Consider the following 16,840-nt stretch of genomic DNA (forward strand, 5'->3'; position numbering starts at 1 on the left):
ACGCAGTGCAGGGATGGCGGGCAAATAGACAAGCCGGCCAAGGGGGCGTGTGTGATGATGCATGGCACTTTGCCAGATGGGGTAGTCAAGTCAAACAGACCCGCCCTCTACTCCTTATGTCCCCTTTGGGATATCGGTATTTGTTCATTGTCTGTATGAAGTGCCAGATTCCACTCCCCTAAGATCGAGAACAGAACCGCAAAAGCAAATATAGAGGCAACTGTTCAAGGTTGATTGCACCTAGACCGCCACGGCAGTCACCTCCAGACCGGAGCCGAAGCCGGAAGCCGGAGCCGGTAAAAACACTCTCCTCCCCGGCCCACCAATCAGTCTCGCCGAGTACGACGGGACACAACATCGGCCTCGTCCGGCCGTCCGTCAGAGCCGCCGGGGACCCGCTTCCGCACCGCCAGCTTGAAGCCGTCAATGGGAGCCAGCGTGACCCTGCCCGCCGACTTAAAATTGAGGTCGCGCCGCGCCTGCTCGACGTCGACGCCCGGCTCGAAGCAGACCTCGAACCGCCGCAGCAGGACCGCCAGGAACGCGATGAACTCGGCCTGGGCGAACTTGCGGCCCAGGCACGCGCGGGACCCGTCCGAGAAGGTGAGGAGGGTCCCCCGCATCTGCCGCGTCTTGTCGGCCGCCACGACGTGCCTGTCGGCCTTCCCGGCCGGCGGCGCGTCCTGGTTCTTGGTCCATTCCCTACGCATCCAGCGCGCGGGCTCGAGCTCCTCGGGCTCCGGCCAGTACTTTGGGTGGTAGTGGATTGCCGGGGCCGACAGGTACACCCTACACTCTGCTGGTAACGTGGCTGTCCGCGTCTGTCCTGTTGCTTCGTCGAATGCTCGTAGGTCCTGGGCTGTCTTGCACATCTTTGTGATCAAAGTTACGCCTGGGTACAACCGGAAGGTCTCATACTACCAGGAGTTAGCTCTCGTCATGCCAGACGAATATTAAACCCTGAATGTTCAGGCATTCCCCAAGGAATAACGTGTAACAAGAAGTAAGAAACAGCGAGGACTGCCCGCGGGAAAAGGATGAGATGGCTTTTCTTACCATGAAACCGTAGGTGTACTCCAATCTTGGGAAGTCGCTGGAGTAGTCGAGCTCCTTTCGGCCCTCAGCTGCCGCCTTTTCGTAGACCTGGTCGATCTCAGCAGCCACACGGGCCTGGATATCAGGCCGCAGAGCGAGAGTGATGAGCCCGTACGCAATCGCATTTGCCGTTGTCTCGTAGCCTGTGTCATAGGGGACGAAGTCAGCAACAGCCATTAAAGAAATAGAGCGCATTTTAGAGTCGTATGAGAAAAAAACCCACCCGCCAGCAAGTAAATGAAGAGGTTCCCCATGACCTCGCTTTCGTTGAACCCCCGGCCCAGGCTGTCGTCCTTCCCGGTCGCTGCTGACTGCGAGTTGTGGTGAGACGCCAGCATGACGGATTGTAAAAGATTGCCCCGAGGTCCAGTCTGGGTGTCCTTCCCGGTCTCGATGGAGGCCTTTTCGCGACGGATCATCTCCTTCATGTACTGTTCGAGCTGGGTCTTGGCGAGGCCCGCGTTGGCGTACGGCGTGAGGGACAGAAACCAGGTGGGGAAGACGAGGATTTGGAGCATGAACTTGGTCACGTCGCTGAGCGCTTGGAGAAAGCTGATCTGGTATCCCGCGGGAACATCCCGGGACTGGCCCTGGCTGGTGACGACCTTCTTGCCGAAGCCGGCAAAGGAGATGACGGCCAGGGTCAGAGCGTTGATGGCGTCGTCGACGTTCTCCAGCGCCTCATGCTCCCACTTGTCTGCAAGGAGCTCGGTTTGTCTCGCAGTCTCTTGCCACACCAGTTCGTTCGCACCGCTCCCATCCGAGAAAGGAGGGGCGGTGATGCGGAGGTGGAATCTGTAGGTGCTGCCCTCGGCGGTGGCAACGTTTGGCCCGTAGGGTTCAAGGATCTCTGAAAACTCGTTGTCAGGGCGCCAGGAACCAACAAAACGGTGGCGGCATCAGAAGCAGACGAACTGCACGCTGAGCAGCAACGAACTGAAACTTACTGTACTTGTCTCTGGGCTTGGTGAAGTCATGTCGACGGTTCAGGACGTCCCACGCCACATCCGCATCGGCGACGTAGCAGATGATGCCTGCCGGGGACACGACCAGGAAAACATCCCCGTACTGCTCGTGAGCCGACCGCTTGTCCTCCCAGGACCAGTCCTTGATCATGAACCGGCACCACGACGGCCATCCGTTTCCGGCGTCGAGTTGGTCTGTGTACAGCTTGCGGAGGATCAGAGTTGCCAACTGGGCCACAACCTCCGTTTCCAGGAGGGGCACCACAACATATGTGAACCCTGTCTTCTTTGCCGCTCGGACGTAACCCCAAAGTCTATACACTTTGTAGACGACGAGAGCGACGAGCAGAACCGCGATGCCTTGTAGGTACTCCATCGAAAGGCGTCAATGTGGTTGAAACGTATGAGGGAGAAAGACACAAAAAAACCTGGGACCAGCAACATTCGCCCCTACTGACGGATTGATCTCAGCTGCACTAAGTTATTGTAATGCAGCGTCCAACGCGAATGGCCGGCTTGCTACCGCCGGCTGCCTAGAAATCGAAACTGAAGAAGAGGTATAGCTTGATTGCCGACAGGCATTGGCATCCCACGTGAATCCCTCGGTAGTGAGCGGGGAGGTGTCAGCCTGCCAGGACCGTAACCCGGATATTGGGAGAGTCGTCGTTGCGGCTGATGCAGACAGACACAAGCGGGGTTGATCCGTGTCTTTTGGCCAATCAACAGACCCTCGCATGGGTTTGCAACACCTTCTCCTTGGAGTAATGTGCGGGAAATAGATCCCTGTCCGCACCCCCCAAACATTGGAGCATGGCGCTTACTATGGGATGGGACCCTTGGAGCAGGGCGGGCGGGGTTCGGATCAGGCCCGAAGATGCTTCGTGGCGTTATTCGTCTTCACGAAAGGTGGACCGGGGGCATAAAAGTGTTCTGGAAAGGTGGCACAGGAAACCGAGGCCATCATATGCTTTCGGACGGACTGAATCGACAGAGGCAGAGACATTGAGATTGAGACGGATACGACGAGCTACGCCGATACCCGAGAGACAACAATGACTTCTCTCCACATTGACATTGGGGAAATCCCAACGCTCGATGGCAAGATCGTGGTGCTCACAGGTAGCCCCCTCCCCTTCCCCTCCTTGCCGCCCACTTGAGGCCGATCTCTGATCTGACATGGCTTCCGTCCAGGCGGCTCTTCTGGCATAGGGCTGGCAGCAGCGCGCATCTTTGCGTCAAAGGGCGCCAAGGTGCATGTGCTCGACAGAGTACCGATCGACTGGGATTTCGACATCTTCATGATCCCAGGCCAGGTCGACGACGGCACGCGCAAGGAAAAGCTCGGCAGGGACGTCGACGCCGCCATCGAGTTCCACGAGTGCGACATCACGAGCTGGAAGCAGCTCTCGTCCGTATTCAGCAGGATCCCGCACATCGACATCGCCGTTGCGAACGCCGGCGTGTCGGAGGAGGTGGACTACTTCGCGGACATCGTCGACGAGGCCGGCGAGCTCGTGGAGCCCAAGTACTCGGTGCTCGACGTCAACGTCCGGGCGACCCTCAACTTTGTCAAGCTTGCGCTGAGCAAATTCGGGAAGCAGGGTCCCGGGGGCAGCCTGGTCATCACCACCAGCGCCACGGCGTATTCCCCGGAGCAGAGCCTGCCTGTGTACAGCGCCTCCAAGCTTTTTGTACGTTTTCCTCAGCCTTGCGCACTCTCCCTTGAAGGAAACAATTTTTTTATTATACCGGAGGACAGGGTTTTCTTGTGTTGTGTTGCTAATTATGGTACAAGCTGGTGGGCCTGATTCGCTCCCTGCGCCCTTCGATCAAGAAGTTCGGGGCGGTGATCAACGGGGTCGCGCCCGCGGCCACCATTTCCAAGCTGCTGCCCGGGAACCTGGCCGCGCCAATCATACAAGCCGGCGCGCCCGTGAGCAGCGCGTTCCACGTCGGCCTGGCCGTTGTGTTCTCGGCCACGGCCACGCAGGACCACCAGGTTGAAGCGTACGGGAGGGACGACCCGGCCGAGGTGCAGTCAAGTGGCCGCTGGAACGGCCGAGTGATCGTCTCCCTGGGAGATCGCTGGACCGAGGTGGAGGAGCCCACCGCCTCTCTGAGATCTCAGTGGTTCGGTGAATGGCCGACTGAGATGACGGCGTTCCAGCAAAAGCTTACCGACAACCGGTGAACGAGACTACTTGAACTTGGGGTATCTACCATAGGCATGTACTGTTGGCTTCGAGCAATGATGATGTTAAAAGATCTCGTCAAGTCAATACAGCCACATATCCATAACACACCTCATTTAGAATATACAAAAATGCCCTAACTCTGCATCTTACTTCTAACAATCACAACATGTCTGACATAAGCCACTGGTTAAACAGGACGTAGTCAGCAAGTGCTGTTACGTGTAAACAAACAGACACCGAACCGGGGTTGGCTCATAAGATTGGATAGATCCATCCTAGGATAACGAGTTTGAGACACGAGAAGCATTGGGAAGACATGTCTTGCGCCACCCGTAGGATTCGGATCCGGATCGACGTTGACTCCTTACGGAAACGATGACACCCCCCAATGGGGGTGAGATCGGGTCCCAAATAAGACGGCCGCCAAGGGCGCTAGTGGACCCACCCCGAGCGGGAACGGGAACGGCCTCGGAGATCGTTTCGGGCCGCCGTAGGCCGCTTGGAAGCTTGCTTCAGGCAGCCAGCCCACTGAAAAAGGGGATTGCCACAGGGGGTGAGGGGTTACGAGTAGCGTAGCAAATCCTTCGGGCCACGCATAAGCTGCTGGTATCGTCCCCAAAGGGGTTACTGCTATTGACCTGCTACTCCAAAAAAGATATCAACCTGCAGGTTCATCTTTATACCCAATTAGCAAGCCAAAGACCAGCGTTCGGGATCCCTAGGGAGAGGGTGTGTGTAGCAACAGCCCTTGCATACATCGTGCAATACAATGTACTGAGTGGTGTGTGGTCGAGCAAGGAACTCCCCTGCAAGCAGAAGCTCGGACGGTGGTTTGCGGTGTCATCCTGCCCGCCATCCTCACCACATGCCACATCCTGGTAGAAGTCGGGACTTTGCTATTTTGAGTTATACGCCGACAATGTCAGGAAGAAAAAAACAGCTCGTCTCATCTTTCGACGAGAGGAGGGGGGCGGTCAGTGGCTGCTGGACCTGTGAAGTGCCTTGAGAGATTCTTCCCTTCTCTGCTTCCTCACCCAAAGCTCAACAACCAACGGTGCGCTGGAGTTCGCAGCAGCCTCTTTTCCAGGTTAACCTCGGGACGTACGTCGATTTGCAATGAACTCTAGTGGGACAACAACGTTCGACTCCACCGCGTTCTCCCCAACGTGGGTGAGCCGTCCGGGATGGCACGTCGTCGTGGCTTTGGTAGGTTCTAAGCCGGTTTCCCACGATCAAAATAGTGTGTGCTGAATGTCTAACAACCTGGCGCAGGTGGTCGCATATGGAGCCTCACTGCTTGTGTACAACTTATACTTCCATCCTCTGGCCGAATACCCTGGGCCATGGCTCGGTCGCGCATCGCTGGTATGCCGCTTCTCTGCATACATACAAGTTCTACGTATGCTTGGGTTTCACTCTACTGATGCTAATCTCTATCTCAGCTATGGCGTTTCATCCACACGACCACGGGTCGCATCCATCTCGATGTTGAGAAGCTTCATCGCAAGTATGGTACGAGACCCCTTTACTCTACGTGCAGCAAGGCCGCGTTTTCCCTGGTGCCCCAGACATTAGAATGAACCCCTGACGGAACTGACAGGCCCCGTCGTGCGCGTCTCCCCCAACGAGCTCTCCTTCGGCTCGACCGAGTCCTGGAAAGCCGTCTATGGCCACTCCAACGCCGAGCGCCCGACCCCGGTGAAGGCGCCGTTCTACGAGATCTTTGGCGCGGGCTTCAAGAGCCTGTGCATCGGCAGCGAGCGCGACCCCAAGCGCCACGGCGAAATGCGCAAGATGTTGTCGTCCGCCTTCTCGCAGCGGTCGCTGCTCGACCAGGAGCACATCGTGAGCCAAAAGATTGACGATTTCGTCACCATCATCGGCCAGAAGGGCGGGCCGGGCTCGGAGGGCATCAACATGACCAAGTGGTACGAGATGGTCTCGTTCGATATCCTCGGAGAGATGGCCTTTGGCGAGTCCTTTCACAGTCTGGAAGACGGTAATGAAACCCTCCAAACCCCCTCCGGCGCTCGTTACTTGCCCCTTACTTGCCCCTTACTTGCCTCTTACTTGCCCATCCGCTGAGCCCTAGGGCTCTAAGACTGACGACAAAACTCACGTAGGGAAACCGCACTTTTGGTCCGATATGATCGAAGAGCACCTTTACTTCATCACCCTCATCGATAACCTGAGCCGTCTGGGGATTGCCCGACTTTTGAAGACATTGATACCCTCCATGCTTCTAGTGCAGAACAAGAACTCCCAGTACAGCCGAGAAAAAGTAGACAGGTGAGCTTGAATGCTTGCATGCTTGATTATTAGTAGACGGCCATCAGAGCTCTAATCGGGTTGAGTTTCGCAGGATTTTGGAGCATGACAATCCTCGCAAGGATTTCATTAGTTTGCTCGTGGATAGAGTCCGGGAGGGCACTGTCGACAAGGAAGAGATGACAGCGCATGTTTCCACACTGACGTAAGGGACAATCTACCATTTGAACCTCCGAATTTTGAGGTCTTGGGAAGCGAATTACTGACAAGAAACATCGAGCAGCGTTGCGGGCGGTGAAACAGTCTCGACCTTCCTCGCGGGAACGACGTCTTTCCTGCTGCAGCATCCTCATACCCTGAGACGGCTGCAGGAAGAGATTCGCAGTGCGTTCCCCTCGTACGAGTCTATCACCGCACAGAAAGCCCAGCAGCTACCCTACCTGCAGGCCGTCATCAACGAGGGTCTGCGGCTTTACCCTCCCGGATCACAGGGCTTTCCGCGCGTGTCCCCCGGATTCCAGATCCACGGCCGTTATGTTCCAGCGGGGGTGGGTTCTCATTCTATCTCTCCTATCGAGTATCATTGCCAGGTAACCAGAGATGCTAACGATGCCGCAGACGGAGATATACACCAGCGCGTGGGCGGTCACCCACGACCCCGAAAACTTCAGCGACCCCATGTCGTTCAAGCCGGAAAGGTGGCTCGACCCGGACAGCAAGGACGTCAAGGAAGCCAGCCAGCCCTTCTCCCTGGGGCCGCGAGGCTGCCTCGGCAGGAAGTACGTTTCGTCCCCGCGTGTTGATCCTGGAAACGAAGATTTGAGATGGCTGACTTCAATGGTAACGTTTTTTCTAACAGCTTTGCGTACATGGAGGTCAATCTCATCCTGGCCAAGATGCTTCAGAAGTACGATCTCGAGCTTGTCAACAGAGACGTTGACTTTATTGGGGAGGGCCGCGTGTTTGTGATGTGGTGGAAGCCGACGCTGACGGTCAAATTTCACGAAAGGTCCGCGCTCTGATCGGACAAGTCATGGATATCTGGGGAGCCAAAATAATACTATTGAGGTTGGGGCTGTCATAAATATCTACTTCTGGGGTTCTGATAAGATGGGGCTTTCTTTTATAGACGGGGGTGCTTAGACAACCTTATGACGACTGCGCCTTGGTAGACCGAGTCGTTTCTCGTAATCTAGGAAGTCTTTCGCAAAAATCAACTTGCGTTCCGATTTGATAGTAAGCTGGTAGTAAGAATTCACCTCGCTTGGTCTTTTTGTATCAGAGAAGCCTAGAATTATCTTGAGAGCGTCAACAGCGATGTGATGATCTTGTCCAGGAAAAGATATAGCCTTGGCAAAAGCTCAAAAACACGCTGTCTAAACATTAATGCTACATTCTTAAGAAACAAACTCAAAACGAAAGCACATTCTTCAAAGGTCACCACCCCTCCAACACCCAAACCGCAGCAAGCTACGAGGCGCTCTTCACCTTGGCGCTCACCAGATGAGTACCCCCAGCGATCTTCATGGCGAGCTTCTGGATCGGCTGGTTCGCCATCAACTCCAGGATGGCCACGGTGAAGTCCGTCTCGCGGAAGATCCAGTTGCGCATCTCTACCGCCACGAGGGAGTCGATGCCGTACTCGCTCATCGGGCGGCTGGCGACGATGGTCTCCTCGGGCACCATGCCGAAGACGGAGACCTGCTTCAGGAGAGCCGCGCACACCGCGTCCGTCGCCCCCGCCATGTCCTTGGCCGCGCCCAGGGTCGCCCGGAGGCCCGAGGCGGAGTCGCCGCCGCCGTGCTCGCCGCCCTCGCCGGGGACGCGCTGGGCCAGCCTGCGGAAGTTGGAGAAGAGCGGGCCGGAGAAGTTGCCGAGGGACGAGCCGGCCTTCCAGGTGCCGAGGCCCGTCACGATCTGGCCCCGTTGCGGCCTCGACACCGCCGAGCGCAGGAGCGCCATGAGCTCCGGCTCGGTGGTCCCCGAGAAACCCTGCCGCCTCATTGCGTCGGCCAGCTCGGGGTCTCCGGCCAGGTAGCCGATGCCCAGCATGACTCCGAGGTCGATCGTGACGGCGGGACGGCCGAGGCTGTGGCGGTACGATGCGAACGAATCCATGAATGTGTTGGCGGCAGCGTATGCGGCCTGGCTGGCGTTACCGATCACGCCGCTGATGGAGGACAGCATGACGAAGAAGTCCAGGTCTCGGGGGAACAAGGCGTGCAGGTTTAGCGTTCCCTGGACTTTGGGCCTAACCACGGTGTTGTAGTCGTCGACCGTCATGTTCTCCAGCAGGACATCCTAGAAGGCGAGTCAGTCAGACTTTTTGAGTCCTAAATACAGTCATGGATCGGGGTTCATCCATAAAGCAAAAAGACTTACTCTTAGAACCATGGCGCTTTGGATGATGCCTCGGACTCGCAGCGTTTTCCTGGACAAGTCGTCGACAACCTGTTGCAACCGCGCCTCGTCGGCGATGTCGCATGCATATGCGAGGACCGTGGCGCCCGCGTCCTGAAGATCCCGGATTGTCTGCTTGGCCTCGGGGCTGGAGTCTCCGCTCCGGCTGCAGAAGATCAAGTTGCGAGCTCCATTGCGGACCATCCACTTCCCGATGGAGCGGCCGAGACCTCCCATACCGCCGGCCAGCAGATAGGCGGCATCAGCCTCGAAGAGGGCGCCATTTGTTGGTGCCGGCACCACCTGCGGTTCGTGGAGTGTTAGTGGAAGTGTCCATGGACATACACACACACACACACACACACACACACCATCATCATCGAGAACTACGTTCAGACTTACCTTGACAATGTCTGTGGCACGAGGGACCAAGACCAGCTTGCCCTTGTGGCGACCCGACTGCATGGTCTGCAGGGCCGTCTTGAGCTCCGCCATGGGGTAGGCGGTGATGGGCCAGGGAGACTTGACGGACCCTTGGCGGAGGAGGTCCATGGACTTGGCCAGAACGTCCGCGACGTGTTCCGGCTTGAGCTTGATCAGGTCGACGAGATCGACCGCCGCGAAGGTGACGTTCTTGGCGAACTTGGCCATTTCCAGGCGCGTGTTGACGAAGAAGTCTCGCTTGCCGAGCTCGATGAAGCGGCCGAACGGCGCGATGCACGACCAGCTCAGGCGCAGGCCCTCCCCAGCCAGGGAGTTCATGATGACGTCCACCCCGCGCCCGCCCGTCAGCCTCTTTATCGCGTCGGCGAAGGTTCCGTCGCGGCTAGACAGGATACGGTCCGCCGGGATACCGAAGCGCTCCGAGACGAGGGCCCTCTTGTCCGCGGACCCGACCGTCACGAAGACGTCCGCGCCGACCATCTGACACAGCTGGATGAGGGCCTGGCCGAGGCCTCCCGAGGCGGCGTGGATGAGAACCGTCTCCCCGGCCCGGAGGTTCGCGGCCTGGAAGACGGAGTGGAAGGCCGTACAGTACACCACCGGGAGGGCGGCGCCGGTCTCGAAGTCCATGTCGTCCGGCAGCTTCTGCAACAGGCGCGCGTCGCAGCGGACGCGGCTCCGGAACGTGCCGAGGCGGATGCAGCAGACGCGGTCGCCGACGGCGAAGCCGTGGACCGTGGATCCCACGGCCGTGACGAGGCCGCTGCATTCTCCTCCGAGGGCCTCGACGTCGATCTGGCCCATGGCCATCATCACGTCGCGGAAGTTGAGGCCCATGGCCCGGACGTCGATCTCGACGTGGTCTGAGGGCAGGGTCGCGGTCGCCTCATCATCGTCCACAAACTGGATGGTGTCGAGCAGCCCGGGGGTTTCGATCTCGGCCCGGAGATGCCGTCCTTCCTGTACAAAGGGGCCTTCCTCGGCCGAGACCCGTCCCAAGGCGACTGCGACGTCTCTGTTTACGTCGGTGCCCGGTACCAGGCGAGGGACCAGGATCTGGCCGTCCACCAGTCTGTACTCTGTGTCCAGAGTCCCGACGATGCCGTGATCCGACCAGAAATGCCTCGACAAGATACTCGTGATGGCGGCTGACGTCTCTTCAGTGGATGCGTTCTCATCGACGTCGAGCATGAGACCAGCACCGTCGCTCATCTCCGACCTCACGGTTCTGGTCAAGCCGGCCACCATGCCCGCGATAGGCTTCAGGGACGATGCGCGGGTGATGGAAAGAACTCCCTTCGACCTGGTAAAGAGTTCCTTCAAGGCGACGAACTGGCTAGTCGAAAGGTTTGCTAGGATATCACCCACGAGCTCCCAGAAGATGACGCACACCTTGTCGATGCTTTGAGCTTCCTCCAAGGGGGCAACTTCCACGTCCAAGCTTGTTTTGACAAGCTGTGCCGTCAGGTGGCCGATCAAACTGTTGCTCTGCCCCGGGCTGGGACCAGTGACCAGCAAGATACTGGGCTTCGTGGTGGGGGATGGTGCTACCGGTCGTTGGGAAACATAAGAAACGACGAGACTTGCATCGTTGCCTGTCGAATCTGCTTCTGATGCGGTGCGACGTAGACCAGAAGCTTCAATCGCACGCTCCCACGCCTGTTCTGATTGTGTGGGAGACCAAGAGGGCAACGATGCGAACAATGTCTTGGACACGATGGAGTCCGGCCTCGGCTCGAGGAGGATGAGCGTTCCGCCCGGTCTCAACAGCTTGCAGGCTGCGGCCAAAGAGAGGGCCGCCGGCACGGGGTCGAGTGACGAAAGCACGCCCACGATTACGTCGTACGCCTCCGGCATCTGATCCTGCTTTTCGGAGTACCAGTCGTCGACGTTTTCCTTGATGTTGACTAGCCCGTCCAGCGCGTCGACGTTCGCCTTCAGCGTATCGCGGAACTTGTCGTCGGAGAGCACGACGTCGTACTTTGCAAACCGCGGCGTGTTGGACCCGACGCTCCCGATGCCGTCGATGAACTGCGCGGTCGACCATCCGGCGCCGGCTCCGAACTCGAGAACCTCGAGGTGAGGGTTCAGGCGAGCCAGGACGCCGAGATGCTGGGCGACCAGCTGTGTTTGTTGCTGGACAGCGCGGCTGTTCGTGACTGCGTCTCGGAGAAGGTCATTGGCGCCGAGAAGCTCGCGCACCGATTGCTTTCCAGTGACCACTTCGGACAGGTTCTCTCCGACGTAGTGCAGGAGGTGTTTCCATGGTGTGTCTTCACTGCTGTTGCTCGTCGGCGATACCGGAGACGACTTTGTCGTGGCCGTCAACGAAGTGACCCACTCATAGAATGCTGCGAGCTGGGGTTTGTCTGAAGGAACCGAGGAGGAGTCGACATGGCTGACCAGCTTACTGAGGACTTCGTGGCTTGTTTGTTCCAAGCACTCGCGCTCGGGACTGGGGGTGGTGGTGGCGGGATCGACAACCTCACCCTCAAGTGCCGGTTCTGCCCGACGTATCACCATGCTGGGCTCAACCTCCCAGGCGAAATCGTACGCAGTGCTGGTGATATCCTGCTGGGTGTCCTGGTCGACGTCGCCTGCGAGCTTCATGCATGTGAGGCCATCGAGCTCGATGACAGGCTTGGTCGGCCGCTCGCCGCCTACGACGCTCATGGAGGCCTGCATGCGGCGGGCGCCCTTCAGCTCGGTGGACGTGTAAACCGTCAGCTTGCGGCCGGGCTGCTTGTCCAGGTCCCCGGAGACGTACAGCTCGCTGATGAAGACCGGCACCATCGGGTGCTTAAGCTGCCCCGATCCGGCGCCCATGGCGGCGAACATGGAGTGGAAGACGCTGTCGAGCAGGGCCGGGTGGACGACGTGGGGGTACTCGAACCCGGCCGGCATCACGGCCGCGGTATTGGGCAACGTGATGCCGGCAACGCAGGCTCCCCGGGCCGCCTGTACCTGGCCGAGAGACATGCACCGCGCCGAGGTCATGTTGCTGAAGGTAGGTCCGTATCCGAGGCCGATGTCGGCAAGGTTCGCGTAGAGGTCGTCGACAGAGACCTCCTGGGTGCACGCGTGCTGCATCTCGGCCATCTGGCACAGCCTGCTGAGGGTGGCGGCCTCGTCGATGCCCTCGTCGTCGTTGGCCTTGTCGATGCTGATCATGCCCCTGCAATGCTCCGTCCATCGAGCGTCTTCCGACACGGAGTAGATGAAGAAATCGAACCACGTGTCGGAGGAGACGCGGGTGCCCTCACTCTGGGGCCGCAACGTGATGGAAGTCTCGACTTCGTCCGTGTCGCCCGGGATGACGAGGGCCTGGCCGATGGAGAGCTCGCGGAGCCTGTACCCCTTGGGCTCGAGGAACTTGGCCGCCATGGTGATTTGCCGGACGGCTTCGATGGCCATTGACACGTAGCCGGCGGCCGGGTAGACGACGTTGGACTGGATACGGTGGTCTTTGATCCACGGCACCTCGGTGCCGCGGATGATGTTCCGCCAGCGGGCGTCGAACGGGTTGAAGTTCGGTTCCGGCTTGCCGAGCAGGTCCAGCCGCGGGTGCGGGCGGTTGCGGTACTCCTTGGACAGACGGCTCTCGGCCCAGTACGACTTGGACTTGTTCCATCGGTACGGCGGCAGGTCAACGACGACGTTCTCTCTGCCCCCGGCGCCGTTGACAGCGGAGAGGTCGACGGGCACGCCCTCGCCCAGGAGCTTCGCGGCCATGGCCAGGACGGTTTGGGCCGCGTCGTACTTGCGCGTGAGGGCGCTTGCGTACTTGATGTTGGAGGACTTGAGCGCGTCATCGGACTGGATGATTTGCTTCACGGGCCCGGCCAGGGCGGAGTGCGGGCCGACCTCGACCAGTATGTCGGCGCCAGCGCGGCAGAGCTGCTTGAGCGAGGATGCGAACCTCACCCTGCCGAGCATGTTGGCCACCCAGTACCCGGGTCCGAGGTCCTGGCCCGACGCCCGCTTCCCCGTGACAGACGAGTAGAACCTGACGTCGCTGCCCGGGCCGATCTTCATGTCCGAGATGCTGTCCAGGTAGTCTTCCTCCACCAGGGCCATGTGCCGCGAGTGGTAGGCGGCCTCCACGAGGAGTTTGCGGGCAAAGACACCCTCGCTGTCCAACTGTTCCTTGAGCTCCTCGATGGCTGCCAAGTCGCCGGATACCGTGACGCTGGACGGGCTGTTCTCGCAAGCGATGGTGGCGTAGCCTTGCTTGAGGTCGGAGAGGCGCTCTTGGATGGCGTCTGGGCCCAGGCCCACGGCCATCATGGCCCCCTTGATGGGCCCTTCGGCGGCGACTTGCTGTGAGAATATCCCGCGGTGGTAGGCTGAAGACATGGCATCCTCCAAGCCAACGAGACCTGCCGCATAGGCTGCCGCGATCTCGCCGCTGGAATGGCCAGTCACGGCCTGTGGCCGAATGCCCCAAGACGCGAGGAGCTCGATCAAAGCGATCTGAACTGCAGAGCAAAGCGGCTGGCTAAACCTGGCCATCGAGATACGGGAGCTCTTTGCATCCCTTGCCAGCTCATCTGGACGTAGTGTCTGTCAGCTCAAATAACCATAACATCGAGGTGTCTGCATGACGTACCTATGAGATCCCAGGGGGCACCGATGCTCAGGAGATGATCTCTGCAGCGCTCCATCGTCCGCGCGTAGATGGGAAACGCGTCCATGAGCTCCCTGCCCATCCCCGCCCATTGCGCCCCCTGGCCGGTGAAGACGAAGCCGATGACGGGGTTCTTCTGCGCGGACTTGGTGATCGCCAGAGACTCGTCAGCCAGCGCTGTCATCAGCTCGTCTGCATCCCCAGCGACAACCGCGGCCCGGCAGGGAAAATGCGAGCGCCTGGCGCCCAGGGTATACGCCAGATCCCGCAGGTAGGCATCGTCGACGTGGGCCGTGGCAGCGCGGAGGTGTTCTGCGAGATCCTTGGCCGCGTTTCGGGTCGAAGCCTCATCGAATGCGGAAACGGAAAAGATTCTTCGTGGATGTGGTGCGTGGTGGTGATGATGACCGTTTTGCAAGCTGGCGTTGTCGATATGATGCCCGTTTCCATTCCCGTTTCCATTCCCGTTCCGTACGCCGTTACCGTTGCTGATGCCGTTGCTGATGCCGTTGCCATTGGAAAGCCCGGGAGAACTGACGGAAGCTACCCGCGCGACGGAGGTTGAGATGTCCTGGCCAGGACTATACGGTGACTTGGCTGCGTGAAGGAAGTCACTGGCGCTCTCAAGAATGACGTGCGCGTTTGTCCCGCCATACCCGAAGCTATTGATAGACAGGCGATGGGGGCCATCGCAATCCCAGCGTTTCATTTTCAAAGGTATCTTGAAGTTCAAGGAATGTCAGTCTCGATCATCATCATCATCATCATCATCATCATCATCATCATCATCATCATCGCCCAAAGACCCGGACGGTATCTCACCTTCAATTTCCACTTCTCCAGCGCGATGCGGGGATTAGGAGTCTCAAAGTTGCGGTTGGGGAAGATGACCCTGTTCTCCAACATGAGGACGGCCTTGATGAGGGCTGCGATCCCGCTCGCCGCCTCGAGGTGGCCGATGTTCGTCTTCACCGACCCAATGACCAGCGGCTCGTCGGCGGACCGCTCGGAGCACATTGTTTCCGAGATGGCCGAAGTCTCGATCGGGTCTCCGGCCTGGGTGCCCGTGCCGTGGGCCTCGATGTAAGACGTCTGGAGGGGGTCGAGGCCGGCGCGCTCGTAGACGGACTTGATGAGGGCCATCTGAGCGACCCTGCTGGGGAAGCTGATACCAGGCGTCCGGCCGTCCTGGTTGGACCCCGTCATGCGGACAACGGCGCGGATGGGGTCTTTGTCCGCAAGTGCATGATCGAGACGCTTGAGGAGGACGCATCCGACACCCTCTCCTCGCGCATAGCCACTCGCACGTTCATCAAAGCTATAGCAGCGCCCCTCGGGAGAAAGAAAACTATTATAGAGTCAGTCATCGTGTGAGCCAGGAGAGATATCGTATCGCCCATGAGATTGGGGTCATGCGAGGAGACGGATCAGGGCTCACTCACCGCATAGCACTCAGGGAAATGAACTGGTCGGGGTGAAGAATGACACTGGAGCCGCCGCATACAGCCTGGCGGACCTCGCCGGCGCGGATGGACTGGCAGGCGAGATGAAGCGCCGTGAGGCCGCCAGAGCACGCCGTGTCGATGGTTACACTGCTTCCGCGGAAGTCGAAGAAGTGAGAGAGACGGTTCGAAATGATGGCCCGCGAGTATCCGCTGTTGGTCGCCTGATATACCGGCATGGTGTCTGGGTCCTTCTGGAGGAGATCGGTGTAATCGGCCCCGAATGTGCTGACGAAAACGGAGGTGTCGCTCCCCGCGGCACTCGATAGTGGGATTCCAGCTGTAGAGAAACAGATGAAAGCCAAGAGTCAGTTCAAAGATCGCCGTAGTGGAAAGATTTCCTAGGGATGTGACTTGCCATTCTCGAGAGCTTCGTAGCACGTCTCCAGGAGGAGTCGTTGTTGAGGATCCAGGCACTACGTACGTCAGTCGCAGTCCCTTTTTTTTCTCCATCTTCTTTTTTCTTCAGTTCGTAGACTTACAGCTGCCTCTGAATCTGTCATGCTAAAGAACGGTGCGTCAAATAGTGACAAGTCATCCTTGAAGTAATGACCGGCCTCGACATTGCTCTAACACAGGGTTCCATGAGTCAGTCTGGTCTTACAAGACAAGCAATCTTTCCTCCAGATTGTGTCACATACGGTTCCCTTCCTTGACGACTCTGGGTGGTAAAAAGCTTCGTGGTTCCATTTTCCCTTGTGAGCGGCGACCCGGGCTTCCCGAGCCGCAGCCAAAAGCTCGTAGAAGTTCTGGACGTTTGTGGCTTCTCCCGGTCCTCTCCATCCCATGCCGATGATGGCAATGGGCATCCCACGGCCGCTTTCAGAGCTGAAGCTGCCGTGTTCTTCTCTAAAGTCCGTCATGGTGTGTGTGATGTGATACTCGGGTGTGCCTGGGTAGGTGGACAGAGCTGGACGAAGCGTGTCGAGGCCTTGAAAACTGTTATTACACGACAGCCACCAGGCGACCAATATCTCATTCTAGCCCAGATAAGATAGATGCAAGGCAGCAACCAAACTATCGCCAGTTCTCCCATGCTTGCTCACTCTCCAGCGGCCGATGCTGTTCTTAGCGGCTGACGACGGGGGGACGACGAAGCAGGGCATCCCCCCCCTTGTTCATGCACTCCACCCGCATCCTTCGTACCCGCGCAGCGCCGCCCCCCCCTTCTTCGATATTACCCCATCCGGCCGAGCCCCGCCGTCGGGGACAGTATCATTCCGACTTCTTACTGCAGCCCGGGCACGCTAGCGGGCCGCTGCCTTATCCGGCTGGAGGAAGCCGGTACGAATTACAAGGCACGTCGGCCAGAGATGTTCTTCAACGCCACCCCCCGTAGGATCA

General features: G+C 58.7%; 4 protein-coding genes across 4 annotated transcripts; 2 read left to right on the forward strand and 2 right to left on the reverse strand.

Annotated features, from left to right (window-relative positions):
• Window positions 1-129: 129 nt before the first annotated feature.
• On the reverse strand, window positions 130-2,671 carry CDEST_11415 (Putative cytochrome P450). The gene is made up of 4 exons (XM_062927571.1): window positions 2,043-2,671; window positions 1,319-1,945; window positions 1,057-1,238; window positions 130-917 (listed from the first exon to the last, which is right to left on the reverse strand). The coding sequence occupies exons 1-4, from the start codon at window positions 2,434-2,436 to the stop codon at window positions 327-329; spliced, it is 1,794 nt and encodes a 597-aa protein (XP_062783622.1). The 5' UTR covers window positions 2,437-2,671; the 3' UTR covers window positions 130-326.
• A 272-nt stretch (window positions 2,672-2,943) lies between these two features.
• On the forward strand, window positions 2,944-4,399 carry CDEST_11416 (Putative short-chain dehydrogenase/reductase SDR, NAD(P)-binding domain superfamily). Its single transcript, XM_062927572.1, has 3 exons — window positions 2,944-3,179; window positions 3,252-3,751; window positions 3,856-4,399. Exons 1-3 carry the CDS (start codon window positions 3,113-3,115, stop codon window positions 4,249-4,251), a joined length of 963 nt encoding a protein of 320 aa, XP_062783623.1. The 5' UTR covers window positions 2,944-3,112; the 3' UTR covers window positions 4,252-4,399.
• An 890-nt stretch (window positions 4,400-5,289) lies between these two features.
• CDEST_11417 (Putative cytochrome P450) lies at window positions 5,290-7,704 on the forward strand. The gene is made up of 9 exons (XM_062927573.1): window positions 5,290-5,461; window positions 5,528-5,620; window positions 5,698-5,767; window positions 5,856-6,254; window positions 6,379-6,544; window positions 6,618-6,728; window positions 6,807-7,071; window positions 7,142-7,302; window positions 7,383-7,704. The coding sequence occupies exons 1-9, from the start codon at window positions 5,372-5,374 to the stop codon at window positions 7,543-7,545; spliced, it is 1,518 nt and encodes a 505-aa protein (XP_062783624.1). The 5' UTR covers window positions 5,290-5,371; the 3' UTR covers window positions 7,546-7,704.
• Window positions 7,705-7,993: 289 nt separating this feature from the next.
• CDEST_11418 (Putative Acyl transferase domain superfamily, phosphopantetheine binding ACP domain, thiolase) lies at window positions 7,994-16,523 on the reverse strand (the record flags this gene model as incomplete). The annotated part of the gene is made up of 9 exons (XM_062927574.1): window positions 16,138-16,523; window positions 15,979-16,065; window positions 15,855-15,912; window positions 15,437-15,776; window positions 14,817-15,342; window positions 13,977-14,715; window positions 9,326-13,917; window positions 8,906-9,226; window positions 7,994-8,824 (listed from the first exon to the last, which is right to left on the reverse strand). The coding sequence occupies exons 1-9, from the start codon at window positions 16,357-16,359 to the stop codon at window positions 7,994-7,996; spliced, it is 7,716 nt and encodes a 2,571-aa protein (XP_062783625.1). The 5' UTR covers window positions 16,360-16,523.
• Window positions 16,524-16,840: the final 317 nt, after the last annotated feature.

Source organism: Colletotrichum destructivum, chromosome 7 (assembly GCF_034447905.1).
Source record: "Colletotrichum destructivum chromosome 7, complete sequence".
Classification (NCBI taxonomy): domain Eukaryota; kingdom Fungi; phylum Ascomycota; class Sordariomycetes; order Glomerellales; family Glomerellaceae; genus Colletotrichum; species Colletotrichum destructivum.

Coding starts and splice junctions, on each gene's coding strand:
- CDEST_11415 (XM_062927571.1), bottom strand. CDS start 2,436: ATGGAGTACCTACAAGGCATCGCGGTTCTGCTCGTCGCTCTCGTCGTC. Junction 1,946..2,042: donor CAAGCCCAGAGACAAGTACA/GTAAGTTTCAGT, acceptor ACGAGTTTTCAG/AGATCCTTGAACCCTACGGG. Junction 918..1,056: donor AGTACACCTACGGTTTCATG/GTAAGAAAAGCC, acceptor AACTCCTGGTAG/TATGAGACCTTCCGGTTGTA.
- CDEST_11416 (XM_062927572.1), top strand. CDS start 3,113: ATGACTTCTCTCCACATTGACATTGGGGAAATCCCAACGCTCGATGGC. Junction 3,180..3,251: donor CAAGATCGTGGTGCTCACAG/GTAGCCCCCTCC, acceptor GCTTCCGTCCAG/GCGGCTCTTCTGGCATAGGG. Junction 3,752..3,855: donor ACAGCGCCTCCAAGCTTTTT/GTACGTTTTCCT, acceptor TTATGGTACAAG/CTGGTGGGCCTGATTCGCTC.
- CDEST_11417 (XM_062927573.1), top strand. CDS start 5,372: ATGAACTCTAGTGGGACAACAACGTTCGACTCCACCGCGTTCTCCCCA. Junction 5,621..5,697: donor GGCTCGGTCGCGCATCGCTG/GTATGCCGCTTC, acceptor TCTCTATCTCAG/CTATGGCGTTTCATCCACAC. Junction 7,072..7,141: donor GCCGTTATGTTCCAGCGGGG/GTGGGTTCTCAT, acceptor ACGATGCCGCAG/ACGGAGATATACACCAGCGC.